Raw genomic sequence first — 19,812 nt, 5'->3', positions numbered from 1 at the left:
AGGTAGAGAGCAAAGCGAGCAGGGTAGTTTGTGGAGCAAATTGTGAAAAATGAAAACAACAAGTAGGATGTGGAAGGAGCACTCCGTAATGGAGGCAGGAACCAGGCCAGAGCACAGACGGAGCATGTGAAGCCCAGGAAGGTTCTGGGATCCGGAGCGGCGCGGCAGCAAAGGACACTCATGCAGCGCGGGGCGGGGCGGTCAGGGCGGGGCGCGTTGGGGGGCGCGCAGGGCTCCGCCGCCCCGCCCGCGCCCCCGCCCGCGCTCCCCGCGTGCATCCCCCCCGCGCCCCCCCCCGCGCGGCCCGCCCCGCGGCTCCCCCCGCCCGCAGTCTGCGTCGCCCCGCCCCCCGCGCGTCCCCGCGTGCACGCCTCCCCCGCGTCGCCCCGCCCCGCGCCCCGTCCGCGCCGCCCCGCCCTCCCCCAGGTCTCTTAGGTGATGCTGCAGCCAAGATGGCGCCGGCGGCGGCCACGGAGGCCTGAGAGCGATGCTCCGGGTCCTCGGCGGCAGCGGCGGCGGCGGCTGTGGCCTCGGCCGGGGCCTTCGGTCTCTCCCGGGCGTGAGCACTCACGCGACCCTTCGCCGGGCTAGTCCGGACCACGAAGAGAGGAGGCAGTGAGAAACGCGGAGGGAGCGCGCCGCCTCCTGGCCCGGCACCATGGCCGGGCTCATCAAGAAACAGATCCTGAAGCACCTCTCCAGGTCAGCTAGAGCCTCGGGCGTGGGGGGCCAGTCCGCCTCCGCCCTCGCCGGCCCGGGAGGCTGCGTGCAGCTCGGGGACCGCGGGGCCCGGCAGTCGTGCGGGAGGCGCCGCCTGAGCGTCCAGGTCCTGGCGGGGCAGGGGTCGCGGCCCCGATGTTCCGTGGCCGGCGGCGCCCGGCGCTGACCTCCGGAGTCGGCCCCCTGCACCGGCCGTGCCCCGCCGGCTCCGAGCGGCGTGGAGGGCGGCGGGGCAGGCAGCCTGCTGACCTGGCTCCGGGGACCCCGCCGGGCGCTGCTGCGCGGAGGCGGGGATGCTGTGTGCGGCCGGGTGACCCCGAGCTCCGTGCTCGCCTCCACTCGGAGCACGGCGTTTCGGTTCACCGAGGGCGCCTGGAGCAGTGCGGACCTTGGGGGCTGAGGCTTGTCTCCTCCGTGAAATGTTAACCTTGTGGTTTCCCGAATTCACCCCCGCCTCGCCGCTCCCGCTCCGGTGCATTAGAGTGTGTGCCTGTTTGCACAGTTAGGGTTTGTGTTCGCCAAATAGACTTCCCAGCTTTGGCAAAGTTCTTTCTGGGGTCGTTTTAGTTCGACATCATTTTGGCAAAACAGTTTTTTTTTTTTTTTTCTTTTTAGAATATGAGATCCATAAATTCAGGTAGTCAGCATCTGTGGTGATAAACAATACTTGTCATTCTTTCCGTTTCATAACGCGGTTTTAGTCAGAAACATGACTCAGTAAAGCTGGCACTTTGTTACTTCTGACTTCTCCATATTTGTCTCCGGGCGCAGGCTGAATGTGGGATCTTGTTTCCAAATGGTTAACAGAATTCAAAGCGTTTGGTTATGACCCTTTTTTGCTCTGTTATTTGTAAGTTAATGATACTAGGATAAAACTTGGGTATACAGGTATGTTCACACGGTGAAGACGGTTGATTGTCCAGATCACTGCATACCACAGGTTGCAGGTTGGGCAACAAAATCAGTATTTCTGTGAATCAGCAAATATGTTATCTAAACTTAAAGCATTGAGTAAGATATAACCTCTATTTTAACAAGTAGCAAATTATAGCAGCACTTATGAATATGCATTTCTTAATATTATCGCTAATTGAAATGTTTTAATAACTTGTACCTACGGTCCAATACTGAATTATTTTATTTTGGAAAAAGGTTTTATCTTTTTAATTATTATTTAGGTAATACCTGACTTAATCAGATGTCCTCTAGCCTTTGTCATACTCCATTCCCCAAGAAAATTCAGACTTCCAGAAAATGATTTGAGCGTTTATCTTCCAAGGATGATGGCACATGGCTAGTTCCATTCCAGAGCTTGGGAGAAAAGTTAATTCAGAGTGTCTTACGTTGTTAGTTTAATTCTCTTGTGGAACTTCAGTTGAGAAAGACTCTTAAAGATTAATAGCAAAGGTGGTGGCTTACTTCACAAAAGAGACCACAACTACATATTCAGAATTGAGTCCTTGGGGTACTATTTGATCTGTGTGATTTTTAATAGCTTTGTGGTAAATGGTAATAAGGATTGTTTTTCAGAGATGAGGATTTTTGTTTTTGCATCTTTGGCCATTTGTATGCCTTTCCTTCCTTCCTCCCTTCTTTCGACTTAGAGTTGACACACAATGTGAACATTAGCTTCAGGTGTACAACACAATAATGTGACAACTCTATGGGTTATGCTGTGCTCTCCACCAAGTGTAGCTATCACCTGTCACCACACAATGTTATTATAGTACCACTGACTGAATTCCCTGTGCTGTACCTTTCATCCTTGTGACTTGCCCATGATCAGAGCCCTTTACTCTGCCAACCATGAGTTTGTTCTTTGTATTTATGGATTTCTGCTCTTTTGTTTTTCTTTCTTTAGATTCCACATGTAATTGAAGTCATATGTATTTGTTTTTCTGTGTGTGATTTATTTCACTTAGCATAAAACCCCCTAGGTCTATCCATGTTGTTGAAAATGGCAAGACCTCATTCTTTTTTATGGCTGAGTACAGATGTGTTTTTGAAACATGAGTTTTTAGTTATTTCATATTTCAAAACTTAACTTGGGTGACTAAAGAGTATCAAATTCATATTCTTGGCTAGAATGTTGATGTGTGTTGTAATAAATTATAGTTATTCAGGTAGAGGTGAATTTTTGAAATTACCTGGGTCAAGCTTAATTTTACAGATTATTCAGTAATAAAGATGTCTCTATTAAAGTAATTATCTTTAATTATGACAATGTAAATGTTTAACAGGAAATACTTAGAACACATTACCTTCCAATAATAAACGTTTCTTACAGCCAGCGGATGCCATTACTGACCCTTCAAAGGAGGCCCTACCTGACCAACCTTTTCATCCTTCTCTGTCTGTATAGATGCTCGTTCTTTGTCTTCTTCACTTGAAAGTAAACTGCATGATGGCAGGAATTTTGTTTTAATCTAGCAGAATGTAGGCACTCAGCAACTTTTTTTTTTTTTTGGTAATGAATGGTGGCACCAAAGCATTGACTTGCCCTTGTATTTTCATAACTGATTAAGACTATATGCCACCAGTGTTATCATAGATATTGGGTATGGTCAGTTTCCCTGTGTTTTTTTTTTAAGACTTATTTATTTATTTATTCATGATAGACAGAGAGAGAGAGGCAGAGACACAGGCAAAGGGAGAAGCAGGCTCCATGCCGGAAGCCCAATGCGGGACTCGATCCAAGGTCTCCAGGATCACGCTCTGGGCCAAAGGCAGACGCCAAACCGCTGAGCCACCCAGGGATCCCAATCCCTGTGGTTTTTAAGAAGGTAATTGAATTACTGAATAAATGAGCCTTTGTTGTCCTGGAAAGGAAGGACCGGAAAATTGACTCTATATATGGGACCTTCCAGTAAGAAGGAGACTGTAAAGGAAAACAGGAGAAAGAAAATGCTTATTCTGAGCCTTGAGATTGAAGTATGGTGAAATTGTAACATTAAAACCAGTGTTCCTGAGATACAGGGGCTTGAGAAACTGGTATATTGGAAAATTATAAAAGAGAAATTCTTAAGAGATTCTTAAGAGATTAATAAATGCTTTAAGTAAATGCTGAACTATTTGAGAAGTATAAATCTGTATAGTAGTTCCCTGCCCAGTTGTTGTTTAGTTTGTATCCTAAGCATCTGTTGCATCCTTAATAAAAAATAGTTTGTGGGACACCTGGGTGGCTCAGTGGTCTGCCTTCGGCTCAGGGCGTGATCCTGGAGTTGCAGGATCAAGTCCCACATCGGGCTTCCTACATAGAGCCTGCTTCTCCCTCTGCCTGTGTCTCTGCCTCTCTCTGTCTCTCATGAATAAATCAATAAAATCTTAAAAAAAAAAAGTTTAAAAAAATAGTTTGTGTACTTGGAACTGATCTGAAACTGAACAGGGAAGGAGAGAGAGAGAGAGAGAGAGAGCGCGTGCGAGCTGGAGCTTGCCCACGTGCCTCCTGGGATTGGGCAAGGGGGCAGGGCAAGAGGGTGAGGGAGTGTGTGTGGTGGGGGTGGGGATTGGAGTAGTTATATTTTAAGAGAAGTGAAACAGGAAAGTCCTTGAAGAGAAATTACTGTGAACCAGCACAGAGTATGTTTTGGAGTCTTCTCCAAGAGAGTATTTTTCACAAAAGAATGAAGAGTTCTAAGGAAAAGTTAGAACAAATGTAAAAAAGGAAATAACGAGAGCTACCTTTCAAGGCCTCCTGTTACTGTGGCATTTGTATTTGTGTGTTCAAACAGGAGAAGAGGAGGAAAATAGAAGCTAGAAGATGAAGTGTATTAACACTAGGACCTGAGAAGGAGTAAGAGAGATTCAGATACAAATGTTCCCTCTTCCCTTCCTCCCATGCTTTGGCTCATACACACTAAGCTGGACACAAGGTTTATGGGAAGTGGGAGTTGGCAGGACAACCATTCATAAAGTCTTATACAACCATGGAGTCTTTGTATAGTTTAAAATTGTGGTTTTCAATCAGGTGATTTTGCCCCTTAGGGGTTACATGTTACATTTGGGATGTACTTTAGGATGTTATATTTGGTAACATCTGGATACATTTCTGATGGTCACAACTTGTGGGGTGGGATGGAGGCCAGGAATGCTGCTAAACATGCTGCAGTACACAGCATAGTCTCCCACAACAAATAATTATTTGACCCAAATGTCAGTAGTTTTGAGATTGAGAAACTTGTTTGAAGTATACAAGCATTTCAAATGTTTGAACTAGGGTACTGGTGCTACTTCAGGTTATTTTGTTTTTGCAAACAACAAAAACCTCAGTTTAACTTAAGTAATAAGGGAATTGTAACAGAAAGCTGTTGGGATAGGTCCCAAAGTCTGGGGAGAGGCAGGACCTAACCAGCTCCTAAAATTTCATTGGACAAGTTAATTCTCTGTTGTGAAGACCTGCTCTGTGTTTGAAGGTCTTTAGCAGCATCTCTGGTCTCTACCCACTAGATGCCAGTAGCACTCCAGGCATTGTTAATATCCCCTGGGAGTAAAATCTCTTGATTGATAACTACTGCTTCTACCTCTCACAACTCCCTGTTTTTGGTTTTTCTGTCAAGTTTTAGATTCCTGGGAGAGAGAACCTGTTTGGCCCAGTTCTACTTACCAACATATATCAGTTAACAATGGCAAAAGGGTCATAAAGCAAAGATATGGTCAGAGGGAAACTACCTTGAGTGTGGCTTGCTGTTCCATTTGGTGTCTTTAATAGGCCCTGAACTAAAAATTAGATGTCAGAAGGCCTCATTTGCTGTATTAAAGATATTGTATTTCATCCCGGGAGGTGACTGCTGATAAAGAATTCCAGACAGAAGAGGAGCAGGATCATTAAAGATGTTTGGTTATCAGTTTGGTTTTTGGACTCCAGAGTTCAGGAGCAGTTGACTGTCATGGAAATATAGAGTCTACAGAGGGTCTCTGATTAACTTGAAAAGTAATGGATTAGAAGGACATCAGTATCCCAACGGAATTTATGGTCGGGTGAGGGGACCATTCTTGGAAAGGGACTAATAATCTAGGTAGGAGAAACTGCTTGATAGTCTCAACAAGATATGTTCCCTAAATTAAGGGGAAGGAGTAAATAGAAAGGGTGTTTTGAGAAGATTGTTGAATATTTGGAATATTTGTTAGGGAGATTAGGAATGGTTGAACACTTGCCGGGTCTTGTGAGTGAATGGCAAAGTGATAGAGAGTTTACGATGCCTCACGGTGTATTCATGGATAGCTTATGCTGTGAAAGAAAGAGAAGAGGGAAACAGCAGCTGATAGTCTGGAAAGAACCATCAAAGAATTGGAAATTTTATCTGAATGGGAGAGCAGTTGAGAAAAACAAATGAGAGAACTGGAAGGATTGGAGGTTTTGTTTGAAAGTGTCATATTAAAGTTTAAAATGTCAGAGGAGGATTAGGCCTAATTTAGGGTAAGGTATCCATTAAGGCCGTAGGACTGAATCGCTGAAGAGAAGTTAGGGTGCATATAAGCTTCTGGAGTGGAATGAGGAGTGAAGGAAGTAGAGGGAGATGAGATCACAGAGAAAACCAGGCCACCTTGTGGGGCCTTATAATGACTAGGTCTATATATCATTCCTGAATTAAATATTCTTAAAAGGAAACACAACATTATTTCAACCGTCAGAAATTATTTTTTCAAATGATAATTTTATATAATTATGATAGGCTAATTACATTTCTACTTTTATGGTAAAGCTGAATAATTTTTTTTAAAGATTTTATTTATTTATTCATGAGAGATACAGAGAGAGAGGCAGAGACACAGGCAGAGGGAGAAGCAGGCTCTCTGCGGGGAGACTGTGGGACTCAATCCCAGGACCCTGGGATCACACCCTGAGCCAAAGGCAGATGGTCAACCACTGAGCCACCCAGGTGCCCCAAAGCTCAAGAATTTTTAGAGTTGATGTTTATCAGGTTCTTGAACACTGGGCATTAGAGATACAAAGATGGGTAAGACATGGTCTCGGCTCTTGGGAAACCTCAATGATTCCTACTGTGGCATAGGAAGCATGAGTAGGATTACTAAACGTTACCTATTCCTAGAGCTATACTACCACATGAAATTTGTGAGATTTGGCTTACTTGGATTCGGCAATTGGAAAAAATTTGAGTTAATTATTACCCTTTGGGAATAGAAATAGGGATGCCTGGGTGGCTCAGCAGTTGAGCATCTACCTTAGGGTCAGGATGTGATCCCAGTCCGGCATCGGGCTCCCTGTATGGAGCCAGCTTCTCCCTCTGCCTGTGTCTCTACTTCTCTCTGTGTGTTTCTTGTGAATAAATAAATAAAATCTTTATTAAAAAAAAGAAATATAAATAAATTTACTTTTATAAGTCTATGAATTTTTTAAAGTAATTTTTAGTTAGATTGACAGTATTTTAAAAATAATCTCCAGTACTGTTGACTTTAACACTAGATATATAACAGTTGTTTATTTAACAAATATTTACTGAGTGCTACTTTGTACTGGCTCTAGTCCTTTGTGTTGTGGCATGAATCTCTGCCCTTAATGGAATTTACATTTTTAATCAGAGGAGGCTGATAGTAAAAAAAAGTGAAGAACATTATATCAGTTTGCGGTAAGTGCTATTAAAAATAGAACACTGGGAAAGGAGATAGGAAGTGCAGGGAAGTAAGGAAGGAGTTTGCTCTCTTAAATCTGGTGATCAGGAAGGTCTAATTGAGAAGGTGATATTTGAGAAGAGAGAGGAAAGAGGTAGTGGACGCAAATGCAGAGATTAAGAAGTGAAATCTTGCTTGCCATTTTTGAAATATAATAAGGCCACCAACATGAGTGAAGCGAGGAGTGAAGTTAAGTAGAGGAAGATGCATCAAAGAGAAAACGGGGCTAGAACTGGTTGGACCTTGTAATGACTTTGTCTTTTATCCTGAGTGAGATCAGAAGCCACAGCAAGGCTTTGAACCAAGGATTACTCTGCAGCCATATGGGAAGTAAATAATAGGAGGACAAGGGCAGAAACAGGAGCCTAATAAAAGTGCTAATTATCCAAGTGAGAAAGGTATCGGCTTGGGTGTAGGTTGATGTGGTGGACTTGTTGAAATATAGTCGGGTTCTAAATGTATTTCGAGAGTAGAACCGCAGGATTCTGACGGGTAAGATGCGGATTGAAAGAGAAAGAACAGTCATGACATAAGCAAATGAGGAGATGGAGTTGCTGTTAAGTAGAAGACTGCAGGAGGGGCGGGCTTTAGGTAGAGAGATACGGAGTTTGGTTTTGGGTGTATTAATTTGGATGCCTGCTAGATACCTGAATGGAGAGGCCTTTTACTAGTGAACTAATTTACGCATTTTAGTCTGCTGTTCCGTCAAATGGAGTGTAGGCAAAACGACCTCCAAAGGCCTAAGGGACCTTAAGACTGAAGAAAAACACCAAGTTCAGCTTGGTGAGAAATGGTTTATTAAGGAGGTTTATGAACAGAAGCAGGTCCTGAGTGGCTGCAAAGCAGGCAGACCTCTACAACCCCACCTCCTGTGAAACCTGCTCTTGTAGCTCTAGAGGCTGGAGAGTATGTGCGAGGAGACCACCAGGGAGGAGAATGTTTGCAAATAGGTATGTGTCGTAGTTGAATCTCCTGAGCAGATCCAAAGCGTTAACACCCCAAGGGTGTACCTACAGGTGCTGTTAAACAAAAGGGAAGAATGGGAATGGGGGCTGAATTCAAGAAGCCTTAGGTCACAAAGCAGCCTTCGTGGTGGTAGTCTGGTTCACAGGTCTGGCAGCGACAGCATCGAGTGTTTCAGGTATATTGGTTTATGAAGTACATGATTACAGCGAAGTGAATTGTAAGATGAATTTTAAGGGGTGGACTTTATAGTATATTTTGCTAATAAGTATACTATGTAGAGGTAACATATGTAAATGTGCCCATTTCTTTCACACTAATTTCCAATTAAAACCAGATATTGAGGGATCCCTGGGTGGCGCAGCGGTTTGGCGCCTGCCTTTGGCCCAGGGCGCGATCCTGGAGACCCAGGATCGAATCCCACATCAGGCTCCCGGTGCATGGAGCCTGCTTCTCCCTCTGCCTGTGTCTCTGCCTATCTCTGTCTCTCTGTGACTATCATAAAAAAAAACAAAACAAAACAAAACCAGATATTGATTCTTCAGAAGTTAGTTTCAGGGGATTAATTTGTAAACTTTAGTTGAAAAGGGTGTTGGATGCTTTGTCCATTGGATGGGTGTTGTAATATTACCATTCTAGAATCAGAAAAGATTTGTCCTGGTCTCTGAAAAGGAAATTATTAAAACGTTAAGATTTGTAACTTGCCCAAGTTTTGACAGGTAGTGTTGGGTGGTGAAGTCATTGATCCAGTACTCTTAATATGATTATTCTATGCTGTCTGCTCAGGCCATTGTTCCTACCTAACAGTTTGCTTTTCTTTTACTCAATTTTCAGTATTTATCATTAAATTTCAGTCTTACACTCTTTTTTGGTATTTCACCATCCTATTGCAGTATCCCTTAGGAGATTCTTTTATTATTTGAAAATCCTTTGACTCTGTAGTTCTTTGAAGCTTGGGAAACATAGTCTTTTGACTTAGCAGTTCTGTGAAGTTGGGAAAGCACAGTTTCTCCATTTCTTAATAGTTGCATAATTTTTTTTGCAATATTACACTTTGCCTTAATAATACAGTTTCCAATCTAAACATTCCTTAGTAATTCGATCTCTTATCAGTTGTATATGTTCTATGTTCTGCATATTATATTGTATATACTAGATTGAATAATTTAATATTCCTGTTAAATATTGGTATTTAGTTGATATTAGTGACTAGAGCTCAGAAAGTAAGTTTGAAAATAAGTTACAGGTGTAACTTTACGACTATTTCCATGAGTGAAATAGGAGCAGTTATTATATCAAGACCAAGTTATTAAAACAAAATTAAGAGCTGCAGCATATATCATTCAGGTTAATAGTTACTGTTAATTTTTTCAGACATTAGATTTACTGTTAATCTGTCTGATAATTAGTTGACTTATTTTGAGACTTCTCCCAGCCAAAATGAATGTTATATATAAATTTTGAATCTTTAGTCTCTTCTTTAAGACTTATTTTTAGCTATATGGTATGTACTTTTTTCTACCCAAAAATACCATTAAGAGAGAGCTCTCTGGCTTCTTTTTGCCACTACTAGCATAGCATCAAGTGTTGCTTTCCTTTCCTGTTTTCTATTTGTAAACCTTTTGTTTGTAATTTTATTGATAGGAATTAATATTTAGAGATAAATTTAGAAATACGAGAAAATTCAGTCATTTTAAAACTTGGTCATACTGTATTGTTAGATACTAAATTCAGTTCCTATTCCAAAGTTTTCTTCTGCTGTGATGGAACTTTATATATAAACGAACTATACTATAAAAAGGGGCATCATAAAATGTAAGATTTATATTATCTTTAAGGAGTATTAAAAGTATGATTATTCCCATTGATAAATCATTCATTTATTCTTTCTACCAATACTTAAAAGAAGATCTATAAGATATGTAAGTGAAGTTAAGAACTAGAAATGGCTTCTGAAAACAGTATGGTGGATAAGTAAATAGATACCAGGATAAAATAGAAGTCTTGAGAGATAGGCACAGAGTTCTATATTCAACTTTAATGGAAGTAGGGACATTGAGACAGGTGGTCTAAGTCCAGAGAAACTTGTAAAGAAATAATGAATTAAAAGCACAAACAACAGTGTTGGGATATCAAATGGATAGTTATTAAATCTGTTTGCTTGGACAGTGGCATGCATACCAAGGGAATATTTTTAAAGCAATTATTTAGAGAAGTTAGGGATATATTTTTTTTAATTATTAAAGTTTCTTAAAAAAAAAAAGTTTCTATGTTTACCTGAAAAAGAGTACATGCCTGTGCACCTGTGAGGATGAAGCAGGGAGGGGGTGGTGGCAGAGGAAGAGAAAGAATCCTCAAGCAGATTCCTTTGCTGCTGACCGAGGAGCCCAAGGTGGGGCTCCATTTCAGCACCCCGAGATCATGACCTGAGCCACCCAGGTGCCCCATAAAGATACTTTAGATCCTAGAGACTTGGCTGCAGTTTTTTTCCACTGTTTTCCAATACTGCACTTTTTCTCCTTTTTGTTTTTCACCCATCTTCTGTTGTCTTACTACTGTAGCCAGATTGTCTACATTCCTTCCTGCCAGGTCATCCTCTTGGGCTTCATTTTACTTGTACATCTTTCATAGCCAGCTTTAACCAGGTAGGCTAGTCTCATTGGTCTTCATTTTTTTATTCCTTTAGCTCTTAAAATATATTTTTATTACAACAGAAGTTTCATATTTTTAATTCTGTGGATTGTCCTCTTTTTTTTTTTTTTAAATAGGCTCCATGCCTAACTTAGGACTTAAACTCATGAGTACCATCCTCCACTGAGCCAGCCAAGTGCCCCTAGATTGTCATCTCTGTAAGGGCAGGATCATCGTGACAGACTGAGTTCTGAAGGCAGTAATTGTGTGTATCTTGTTCACTGTTGCACCTTTAGCATCTGCCACAGTACTGTTATACATAGTTGTTTAGAAACATTTTCAACTGACTAGAGAATAGATTTATACTACTTTGGCCTTCATAAAATACATAGGATATAAATTGGTTACTCTGAATACATTTTTGGCAGATGATTTATATCCAAAAAATTTAGATTAAAAACTTGGATTAATACTGTAGTTCTCTGATTTGCTTTTGAGTATCTATAGATATAATTTATTGCTGGATCTCTCTTTGGTTTGTGGGTTACTTGTCATAGCTAACTGTACTTTTTAGAATTCTCCGTAAAATGAATCTAAGATTACAGTTTTATTTTTTAATTTTTAAATTTTTTTTATTTATGATAGTCACACACAGAGAGAGAGAGGCAGAGACATAGGCAGAGGGAGAAGCAGGCTCCATCCACCGGGAGCCCGATGTGGGATTCGATCCCGGGTCTCCAGGATCGCGCCCTGGGCCAAAGGCAGGCGCCAAACTGCTGCGCCACCCAGGGATCCCTAAGATTACAGTTTTAAATAGACTTTTGGTAGTTACATTAATTTGATAATTTGTATTTGTAAATCACTTGTCTTTTAGAGTGCTTGTCCTATTTGGTTTGATTTAATGTTGAATTATGCAGTTTGGTCTTCATGTAAGTCTTGTACAACAGAGCTAGCTATCTCATTTTTAATATTTTTAATATAGACATTTAAAAAATATTAATTTATTAGATAAGTAGTAATACCAGTGTAGAGAGAATGAAGGAATTCATAAATGGTTCATTTATCTTAGAATTTAAGCAGTGTTTGCCTTAGTTATTCCAGTGTGAAATGCGACTGTATTTTTTTTTTAAGTGCATCACGGCTAAATATTTTTATCATATCATTCCTTTCCTCTTCCTTCCCTTAAACTTGCTCCCTCCTATGTCCCCTGTGTACCCATTCCCTGCAGCGATCCCTGCTGGCTGTGGTGGAGATTGGTGTGCTGTGAATTTCATAATCAAGGAGTCTAAGAAACCTTGGCACCTGACTACTACTTGCTTTCACCAGGAATAGGGACCTTTTGTCTGAATTTCCTGCCCTCAGGTAATACTTCTATTCCCCATCGTTCTGACTTTTCTTTCTTTTTTATAAATGCAAGCACTTATTATACCCCACATAAAGATACTTTGAGAACATTTTCTAATTCTTACTGCATTAGTCAGATACGATTTTCTTTTTCTCCTTCTTTGCCACCCCCCCCCCTTTTTTTTTTTTACCGTACCTATAGGTTCATGCAGTTCCTCTCTTAAGGTGACTTTTCTAATATATAAGGTTTGCCAGGCAACTTAAAGTTATAACCAACTCTTTCTATTGTTAAAAGAGAGTTTTATAACTTACAGTCAGTCAGCTATTCGGAAATAGTAATTAGCATTTGATCTACTCTTTAATGGGGATGATATCTTAGTCTAATGTAATTAATGAGGTATGAAGGCTCTTTTGATAAAGAGAATGTTTTCATCACTTCTCTTATTAAAGGACTTAGGAGTTTATTTTGTATACTTAATGTTAATTACAATCTTTATCAAAGAGATTGAAGTAATTTATGAACAGCAGTGAAAACAGTATTCATTCTTGAGGAATGTAAAGGCTTGCCACCTCATTTATTACTTTCCCTTTCCCCTACCCCTTTTAAAAATTCATTATCAGGGAAAGTAATTATGTTATAAAACCAGATTCATGGAAATAGCGCTAATTTTGTTAAAGTTGGATTTAATGAAAAACCTAGAAATGTATCCTTGAATACTTCTAACGCTTGGGAAATTTATCTGCATAAATACTTTGAACCTGTTCTAAAAGTGTAGTAAGAAACTGGTAATTAAAAGATTAACCATGACTGGGGCACCTGGCTAGCTTAGTTGGTGGAACATGTGACTCTTGATCTTGGGGTTGGGAGTGCAAGCCTCACAGTAGGTGTAAAGATCACTTAAAAATAAAAGAACATCCTAAAAAACAATGATAACCATGAGCAGAATTGTGCAACTTATTACATAGGAGTAACGTGACACTTGATAAACTTACTGGCCATGTGTTAGATATGATATATATCAATTAAATATTATTTTCCATATTCTTATCTGCCTTGATTCTATACTGTCATTTGGGTATCTGGATCTAAACAAAAATTGCCAAGAGAAAAGATGCCAGGCTTTAACCTTAGGTAGACCATTAGGGAAGCCTTGGGTAGACCATTAAGGAAGGTAGATCATCAAGGATTATCTCTAGGATATTGATAGTTAAGGATGTTGTTTGTAAAGGCATTCAAAGATGGTTCTGATTTTGCATATACCTCTAGTAAGTCGTCTGAGACCTTTTGCTCCTGAAGTAGAGTCATAGCTGTAATCATTTGCTTTTTTTAGATTACACTTTCTCAACATATCTTTTTTTGGCCTGGTTTGTGCTTAGCTTATTGAAGATGAGCTGTTACAATTTTATTCTTAGTTTAAACCACAGCTATCCATTTGTTTATTCAAGTCTTCTGCCAAACTTAATTCTTTTTTCCCTTTATCTTCTCATTTTTATCAATTATGATGCCTTTTTATTTAAATAACTTAATTTTTTCTTCCTTTTCCTGAACCTAGTACGCAGCAGACTTCTTGGCACAAAGTAGACATCAACAAGACTTGAATATCTCTGTTGTCATGACCCAGATTTAACTCATCATTTCTTGTGTTACTCTTGCAAATAAGTGTTTTCATTTCCTTCTGGTCTCATACTTTTTTATTTTATTCTTGGCACTGAGTAGAGAGATCTGTTCAAAATGCTAATCTTAACCATTTAATTTCTTGGTAAAAATCTTTTTTTTTAATTGAAGTATAATTGACACATAGTATCCCATTAATTCCAGGTGTACATCATAGTGATTTTTTTTTTTAAAGATTGAGAGTGAGATAGAGTGAGAGAGCGAGAAAGCAAGAACATGTGCAGGGGGAGGGTTAGAAAGAGAGGGAGAAGCAGACTCCCTTGCTGAACAGGGATTTGGTTAGGGCTCAATCCCAGAACCCTGGGGTCATGACTTGAGCCAAAGGCAGATGGTTAACCGATGAAACTACTCAGGCACCCTACTTTTTTTAATAATGTTCTTTTGATAATAGCCAATCTGACTGGGGTGAGGTGTTATCTCTATGTGCTTTTTTTTTTTTTTTAAAGATTTTATTTGTTTATTTGAGTAGAGAGAGCAAGTGAGAGAGAGGGAGGGAGAGAGCGAGCGAGAGAGCATATGAGTGAGTGTGCACTAGCATGATCAATGGGGAGGGGCAAAAGGAGAGGAAGAAGCAGTCTCTCCACGGAGCAGGGAGCCCAATGCTGGACTCAATCCCAGGACCCTGATCATGACCTGAGCCTGAAAACAGATGCTTAACAGACTGAGCCACCCAGGTGCCCCCTCATTGTGCTTTTGATTTGCATTTCTCTGATGATAGTGATGTTGAGCATCTTTTCATATGTCTACTGGCCATCTGTATGTCTTCCTTGGGGAAATGTTTATTTGGATCCTCTCATTTTTAAGTAGGATTTTTTTTAATACATTAAGTTGTATAAGTTCATCATATATTTTGGATATTTACCTCTTATAAGATGTATGATTTGTAAATATCTTCTTTCATTCAGTTAGGTTGCTTTTTCATTTTGTTGATGGTTTCTTTTGTAGAAAAGCTTGTAGTTTGATGTAATGCCATTTATTTATTTTAGCTTTTTGTTACCCTTGCCTGAGAAGACTGGTAAAAAAAAAAACACACACACACACGCACACACACGGCTAAGACCAATGTCAAGAGCTTATTATTATTTTTTTTTTGAGTTTCATGGTTTCTGACTTCACATTCAAGTCCTTAATTCATTTTGAGTTTTTTTTTTATTTGGTATAAGATAGTGATTTATTTTTTACATGTGGCTGTTTAGTTTTCCTACCACCATTTATTGAAGAGACTTTTTTTCCCCATTGTATATTCTTGCCTTGTTACAGATATTAATTGAACGTATATGTGTGGGTTTATTTATGGGCTCTTTATATTCTCTCTCTCTCTATATATATATATACATTTTTTTTTAAAGATTTTATTTATTTATGATAGACATAGAGAGGCAGGCTCCATGCCGGGAGCCCAGCGTGGGACTCGATCTCGATCCTGGGTCTCCAGAATCATGCCCTGGGCCAAAGGCAGACGCTAAACTGCTGAGCCACCCAGGGATCCCCTCTATTGATATATTTGACTTAAGTTTTTATGCCAATACCATACTGTTTTGATTACTAACAGCTTTGTAGGATTTGAAATTAGGAAGCATGATAACTTCCAGCTTTGTTTTTTCTCTAGATTGCTTTTGCTTTTCAGGGTCTTTTCATGGATCCATGCAAGTTTTGGGATTCTTTGTTTTAGTTTTGTGAAACATGCCATTGGTGTTTTGAAGAGGATTGCATTGAATCTGTAGATTGTTTTGGGTAGTATATAGTTAATATTTTAACAGTATTCTTTCATTCCATGAGCACAGAGTATCTTTCCATTTATTTGTGCTGTCTTCAGTTTCTTTCATCAGTGTCTTACAGAGTATATGGGTCTTTCACTCCCTGGTCAAATTTATTCCTAGATATTTTATTCTTTTTGATGCAGTTGTAAGTGGAATTATTTTCTTAATTTCTTTCTGGTAACTTATTATTAGTTATTCCTATTTCTGTAAACTTTGTATCCTGCAACTTTACTGAATTTGTTAGTTCTTACTAGTAGTTTTTTGGTGGAGTCTTAGAGTTTTCTATATGTTATATCTGCAAATTGACAATTTTATTTCTTCCTTTCCAATTTGGATTCCTTTTATTTCTTCTTGCCTAACTGCTCTGGCTAGGACTTCTAATACTATGTTGAATTAAAATGGTGAGGGTGAGCATCCTTGTCTTGCTGCTGATCTTAGAGGAAAATCCTTCGGCTTTTCACTGTTGAGTATGATGTTAGCTGTGAATTTGTTGTAGGGCCTTTATTATGTTGAGGGGTACATTTCTTCAATACCCACTTAGTTCAGAATTTTTACCGTAAATAGATGCTGAATTTGTCAAATGCTTTTTCTGCATCTATTGAGATGACCATATGATTTTTATCCTTTGTTTTGTTAATGTGGTGTATCATGTAAAGATTGGTAAAAAGGGGCAGCCCCGGTGGTCCAGCGGTTTGGCGCCGCCTTCAGCCCAGGGCATGATCCTGGAGACCCGGGATCGAGTCCCACATTGGGCTCTCTGCACGGAGCCTGCTTTTCCCTCTGCCTGTGTCTCTGCCTCTCTCTCTGTCTGTCATGAATAAATAAATAAAATCTTAAAAAAATTTTGGTAAAAAGTTCTTAATGGCTCATGACAAGCTTTTTTAAAAAAATAGATTTTTTTAACAGTACAATTTTTGGGGGGCACCTGAGTGGCTCAATGGTTGAGCGTCTGCCTTTGGCTCAGGTTGTGATCCCTGGGTCCTGGGATCGAACCTGCATCAGGCTCCCCTTAGGGAGCCTGCTTCTCCCTCTGCCTATGTCTCTGCTTCTTTGTATCTCTCATGAATAAATAAATAAAATCTTAAAAAAAAAAAAGACTTTTTGTACCAAGAAATACTAAAATAGAACTTAATTGCATAAGATAAGGTAAAAGTAGGGCTCTTTGTTAATGGAACAAAGACCAGGCTATGCTCATAAATTATCTTTTAGTAGTTTAGTTGAATCAGTAATTAGGGAGATCAGTTATTAGATCTTTTCCCTTTTTATTTCTTTGCCCGGCTATGTTGAATCATGAGTAATCTTCTTAGAAGCACTGTGGGAACAATCCTTATGTGTAGGATGCAGGAGTCCTTCATGATCTGGTTTCAGACCATCTTTCAAAGGCATACCATTTCTTTACAAACTATCCCATGCCATATGCTTCATCTGCGACTCCTGTATGTGATCCTGTAGTCTTGAACATGCTGTTGCTGTGCCTAAAATGCGCTCCTCTCTCCTATTCACTGAGCAGAAACTTAATCTTGAAAAATAGCTCGTTTGGCCTCCGTGAAGCTTTCCCAAAAGAGTATTTTTAAAAATTATCACTACTTCTCCTGTACCTCTGTCTTATCCTGTTTTTATTTTTACTGCAGTATTTGTCCCATAGTGCTTGGCACATAGTGAAACTATAATGTACTGTCACGATTTCTGTGCTTGTCTCTGATAATAAACTGTGAGCTGTTTGAAAGCAGTAATTATGTCTTACTTTGTCTAAGTTACCCGAGAGCCTAATCATTGCTCAGTTTTTGCCATAAAGGATGCCTGCACATGTATTTGTGTCAGATCTTCCAGTGTTTTAACAAAATTAGGAAATCCAGAGTTTTTTTTCTATTCCCAATTTCATTTATTTTTTTTACAAGTTCAATATTTTTAATTTAAACTCAATTAATTAACATATAGTATATTATTAGCTTCAAAGGTAGAGGTCAGTGATTCATCAGTTGCGTATAACACCCAGGGCTCGTTACATCATGTGCCCTCCTTCATGCCCATCACCCAGTTATCCCATCCCCCCACTCCCCTCCAGTGGCCCTCAGTTTGGTTCCAATGATTTACAGTCTCTTATGGTTTGTCTTCCTCTCTGATTTTGTCTTATTTATTTTCCTTCCCTTCCCCTATGATTCTGTTTTGTTTCTTAAATTCCATTTATGAGTGAGATCATACGATAATTTACTTTCTCTGATTGACTTCTTTCACTTACCGACTTCACCATATCCATGTTGTTGCAAATGGCAGGATGTCTTATACTACATCCTCTTCATTTATCTGTTGATGGACATTTGAACTCCTTCCATAATTTGGCTACTGTGAACAGTGCTGCTGTAAACAGGGGGTTCAGGTGTCCTTTTGGATCACTACATTTGTATATTTGGGGTAAATCCCTAGTAGTGCAACTGCTGGGTCATAGGGTAGCTCTATTTTCTATTTTATGAGGAACCTTCAAACTGTTTTCCAGAGTGGTTCCACTAGCTTGCATTTCGCCAACAGTGTTAAGAGTGTTCCCCTTTATCTGCATCCTCGCCAACAGGTCATTTGCTGACTTGTCAATTTTAGCCATTCTGACTGGTGTGAGGTAGTATCTCGTTGTGGTTTTGTATTTCTCTGATGCCAAGTGATGTTCATGTCTTCTGCCCGTTTCTTAATTGATTATTTATTCTTTGGGTGTTGAGTTTGAGAAGTTCTTTTTTTTTTTTAAGATTTTATTTATTTATTCATGAGAGACACAGAGAGAGAGACACAGGCAGAGGGAGAGGCAGGCTCCCTCCAGGGAGCCCGATGGGGACTTAATCCTAGGACTCCAGGATCACACCCTGAGCCAAAGGCAGATGTTGAACCTCTGAGCCACCCAGGTGTCCCTGAGAAGTTCTTTATAGATGTTGGATACTAGCCCTTTATCTGATAAGACATTTTCAAATATCTTCTCCCATTCTGTAGGTGGTTTTTGGTTTTCTTGACTCTTTGCTGTACAAAAGCTTTTTATCTCGATGAAGTCCCAGTAGTTCATTCTTGCCTTTGTTTCTCTTGCCTTTGGAGACGTGTCTAATAGGAAGTTTGCCCCAGCAAAGGTCATAGAGGTTGCTGCCTGTGTTCTCCTCTGGATTTTGGTGGATTCCTGTCTCACTTTTAGGTCTTTTATCCATTTGAGTCTATTTTTGTGTATGGTATGAGGAAGTGGTCCAGTGTCATTCTCCTGCATGTGGCTGTCCTGTTTTCCCAACACAATTGTTGAAGAGACTGTCTTTTTTCCATTGGATAGTCTTTCCTGCTCTGTTGAGATTAGTTGACCATAGAGTTGAGGGTCCACTTCTGGGTTCTCTGTTCTGTTCCATTGATCTATGTGTCTGATTTTGTGCCAGTACCTTACTGTCTTGATGATTACAGCTTTGTAAGAGAGCTTGAATCCAGAGTTGTGATGCCACCAGCTTTGGTTTTCTTTGTTTTATTTTATTTTATTTTTAAAAAGATTTTATTGATTTGCTCATGAGAGACAGAGAGAGAGAGAGAGACAGAGACATAGGAGGAGGGAGAAGCAGGCTCCCTCCAGGGAGCCTGATATGGGACTCAATCCCGGATCCCGGGATCATGCCCTGAGCCGAAGGCAGATGCTCAACCACCCAGGCATCCCTGTTTTTTTTGTTTTGTTTTTTTCCATTCATCCCTGGTTTTCTTTTTCAACATTCCTTTGGGTATTTGGGGTCTTTTCTGGTTCTATACAAATTTTAGTATTATTTGTTCCAGCTCTGTGAAAAAAGTTGATGGTATTTTGATAGGGATTGTATGGAATATGTAGATTACTCTAGGTAGCATAGACATTTTAACAAGATTTGTTTTTCTAATCCATGAGTATGGAATGTTTTTCCCTTTCTTTGTGTCTGCCTCAATTTCTTTTGTGGGGATTCTGTAGTTTTCAGAGTACAGATCCTTTGCCTTTCTGGTTAGGTTTATTCGTAGGTATCTTACGGTTTTTGGTGCAATTGTAGATGGGATCGACTCCTTAATTTCCCTTTCTTCTGTCTCATTGTTAGTGTATAGAAATGCAGTTGATTTCTG

General features: G+C 39.9%; 1 protein-coding gene across 3 annotated transcripts in view; it reads left to right on the top strand.

The window, feature by feature from the left end:
* The first annotated feature begins 428 nt into the window (after window positions 1-428).
* BLTP3B (bridge-like lipid transfer protein family member 3B) overlaps window positions 429-19,812 on the top strand; it is a 96,859-nt gene continuing 77,475 nt past the window's right edge. For 2 of the 3 annotated variants that reach the window (XR_012005970.1, XM_072773254.1), the window contains exon 1: window positions 429-702. Coding sequence is in view for 1 of the 3 variants with exons in the window: in XM_072773254.1 (XP_072629355.1) it covers window positions 659-702 (44 nt within the window). In the remaining 2 variants the exon portion in view is untranslated. Of the gene's footprint in view, window positions 703-12,172; window positions 12,307-19,812 lie in introns of all 3 variants that reach the window. The other variant, XM_072773255.1, reaches the window with a different exon arrangement.

This window comes from Canis lupus, chromosome 13 (assembly GCF_048164855.1).
Source record: "Canis lupus baileyi chromosome 13, mCanLup2.hap1, whole genome shotgun sequence".
Taxonomy (NCBI): domain Eukaryota; kingdom Metazoa; phylum Chordata; class Mammalia; order Carnivora; family Canidae; genus Canis; species Canis lupus.
Note: the sequence above shows the minus strand (reverse complement) of the source record. Positions and strands in the feature narration are given on the sequence as shown.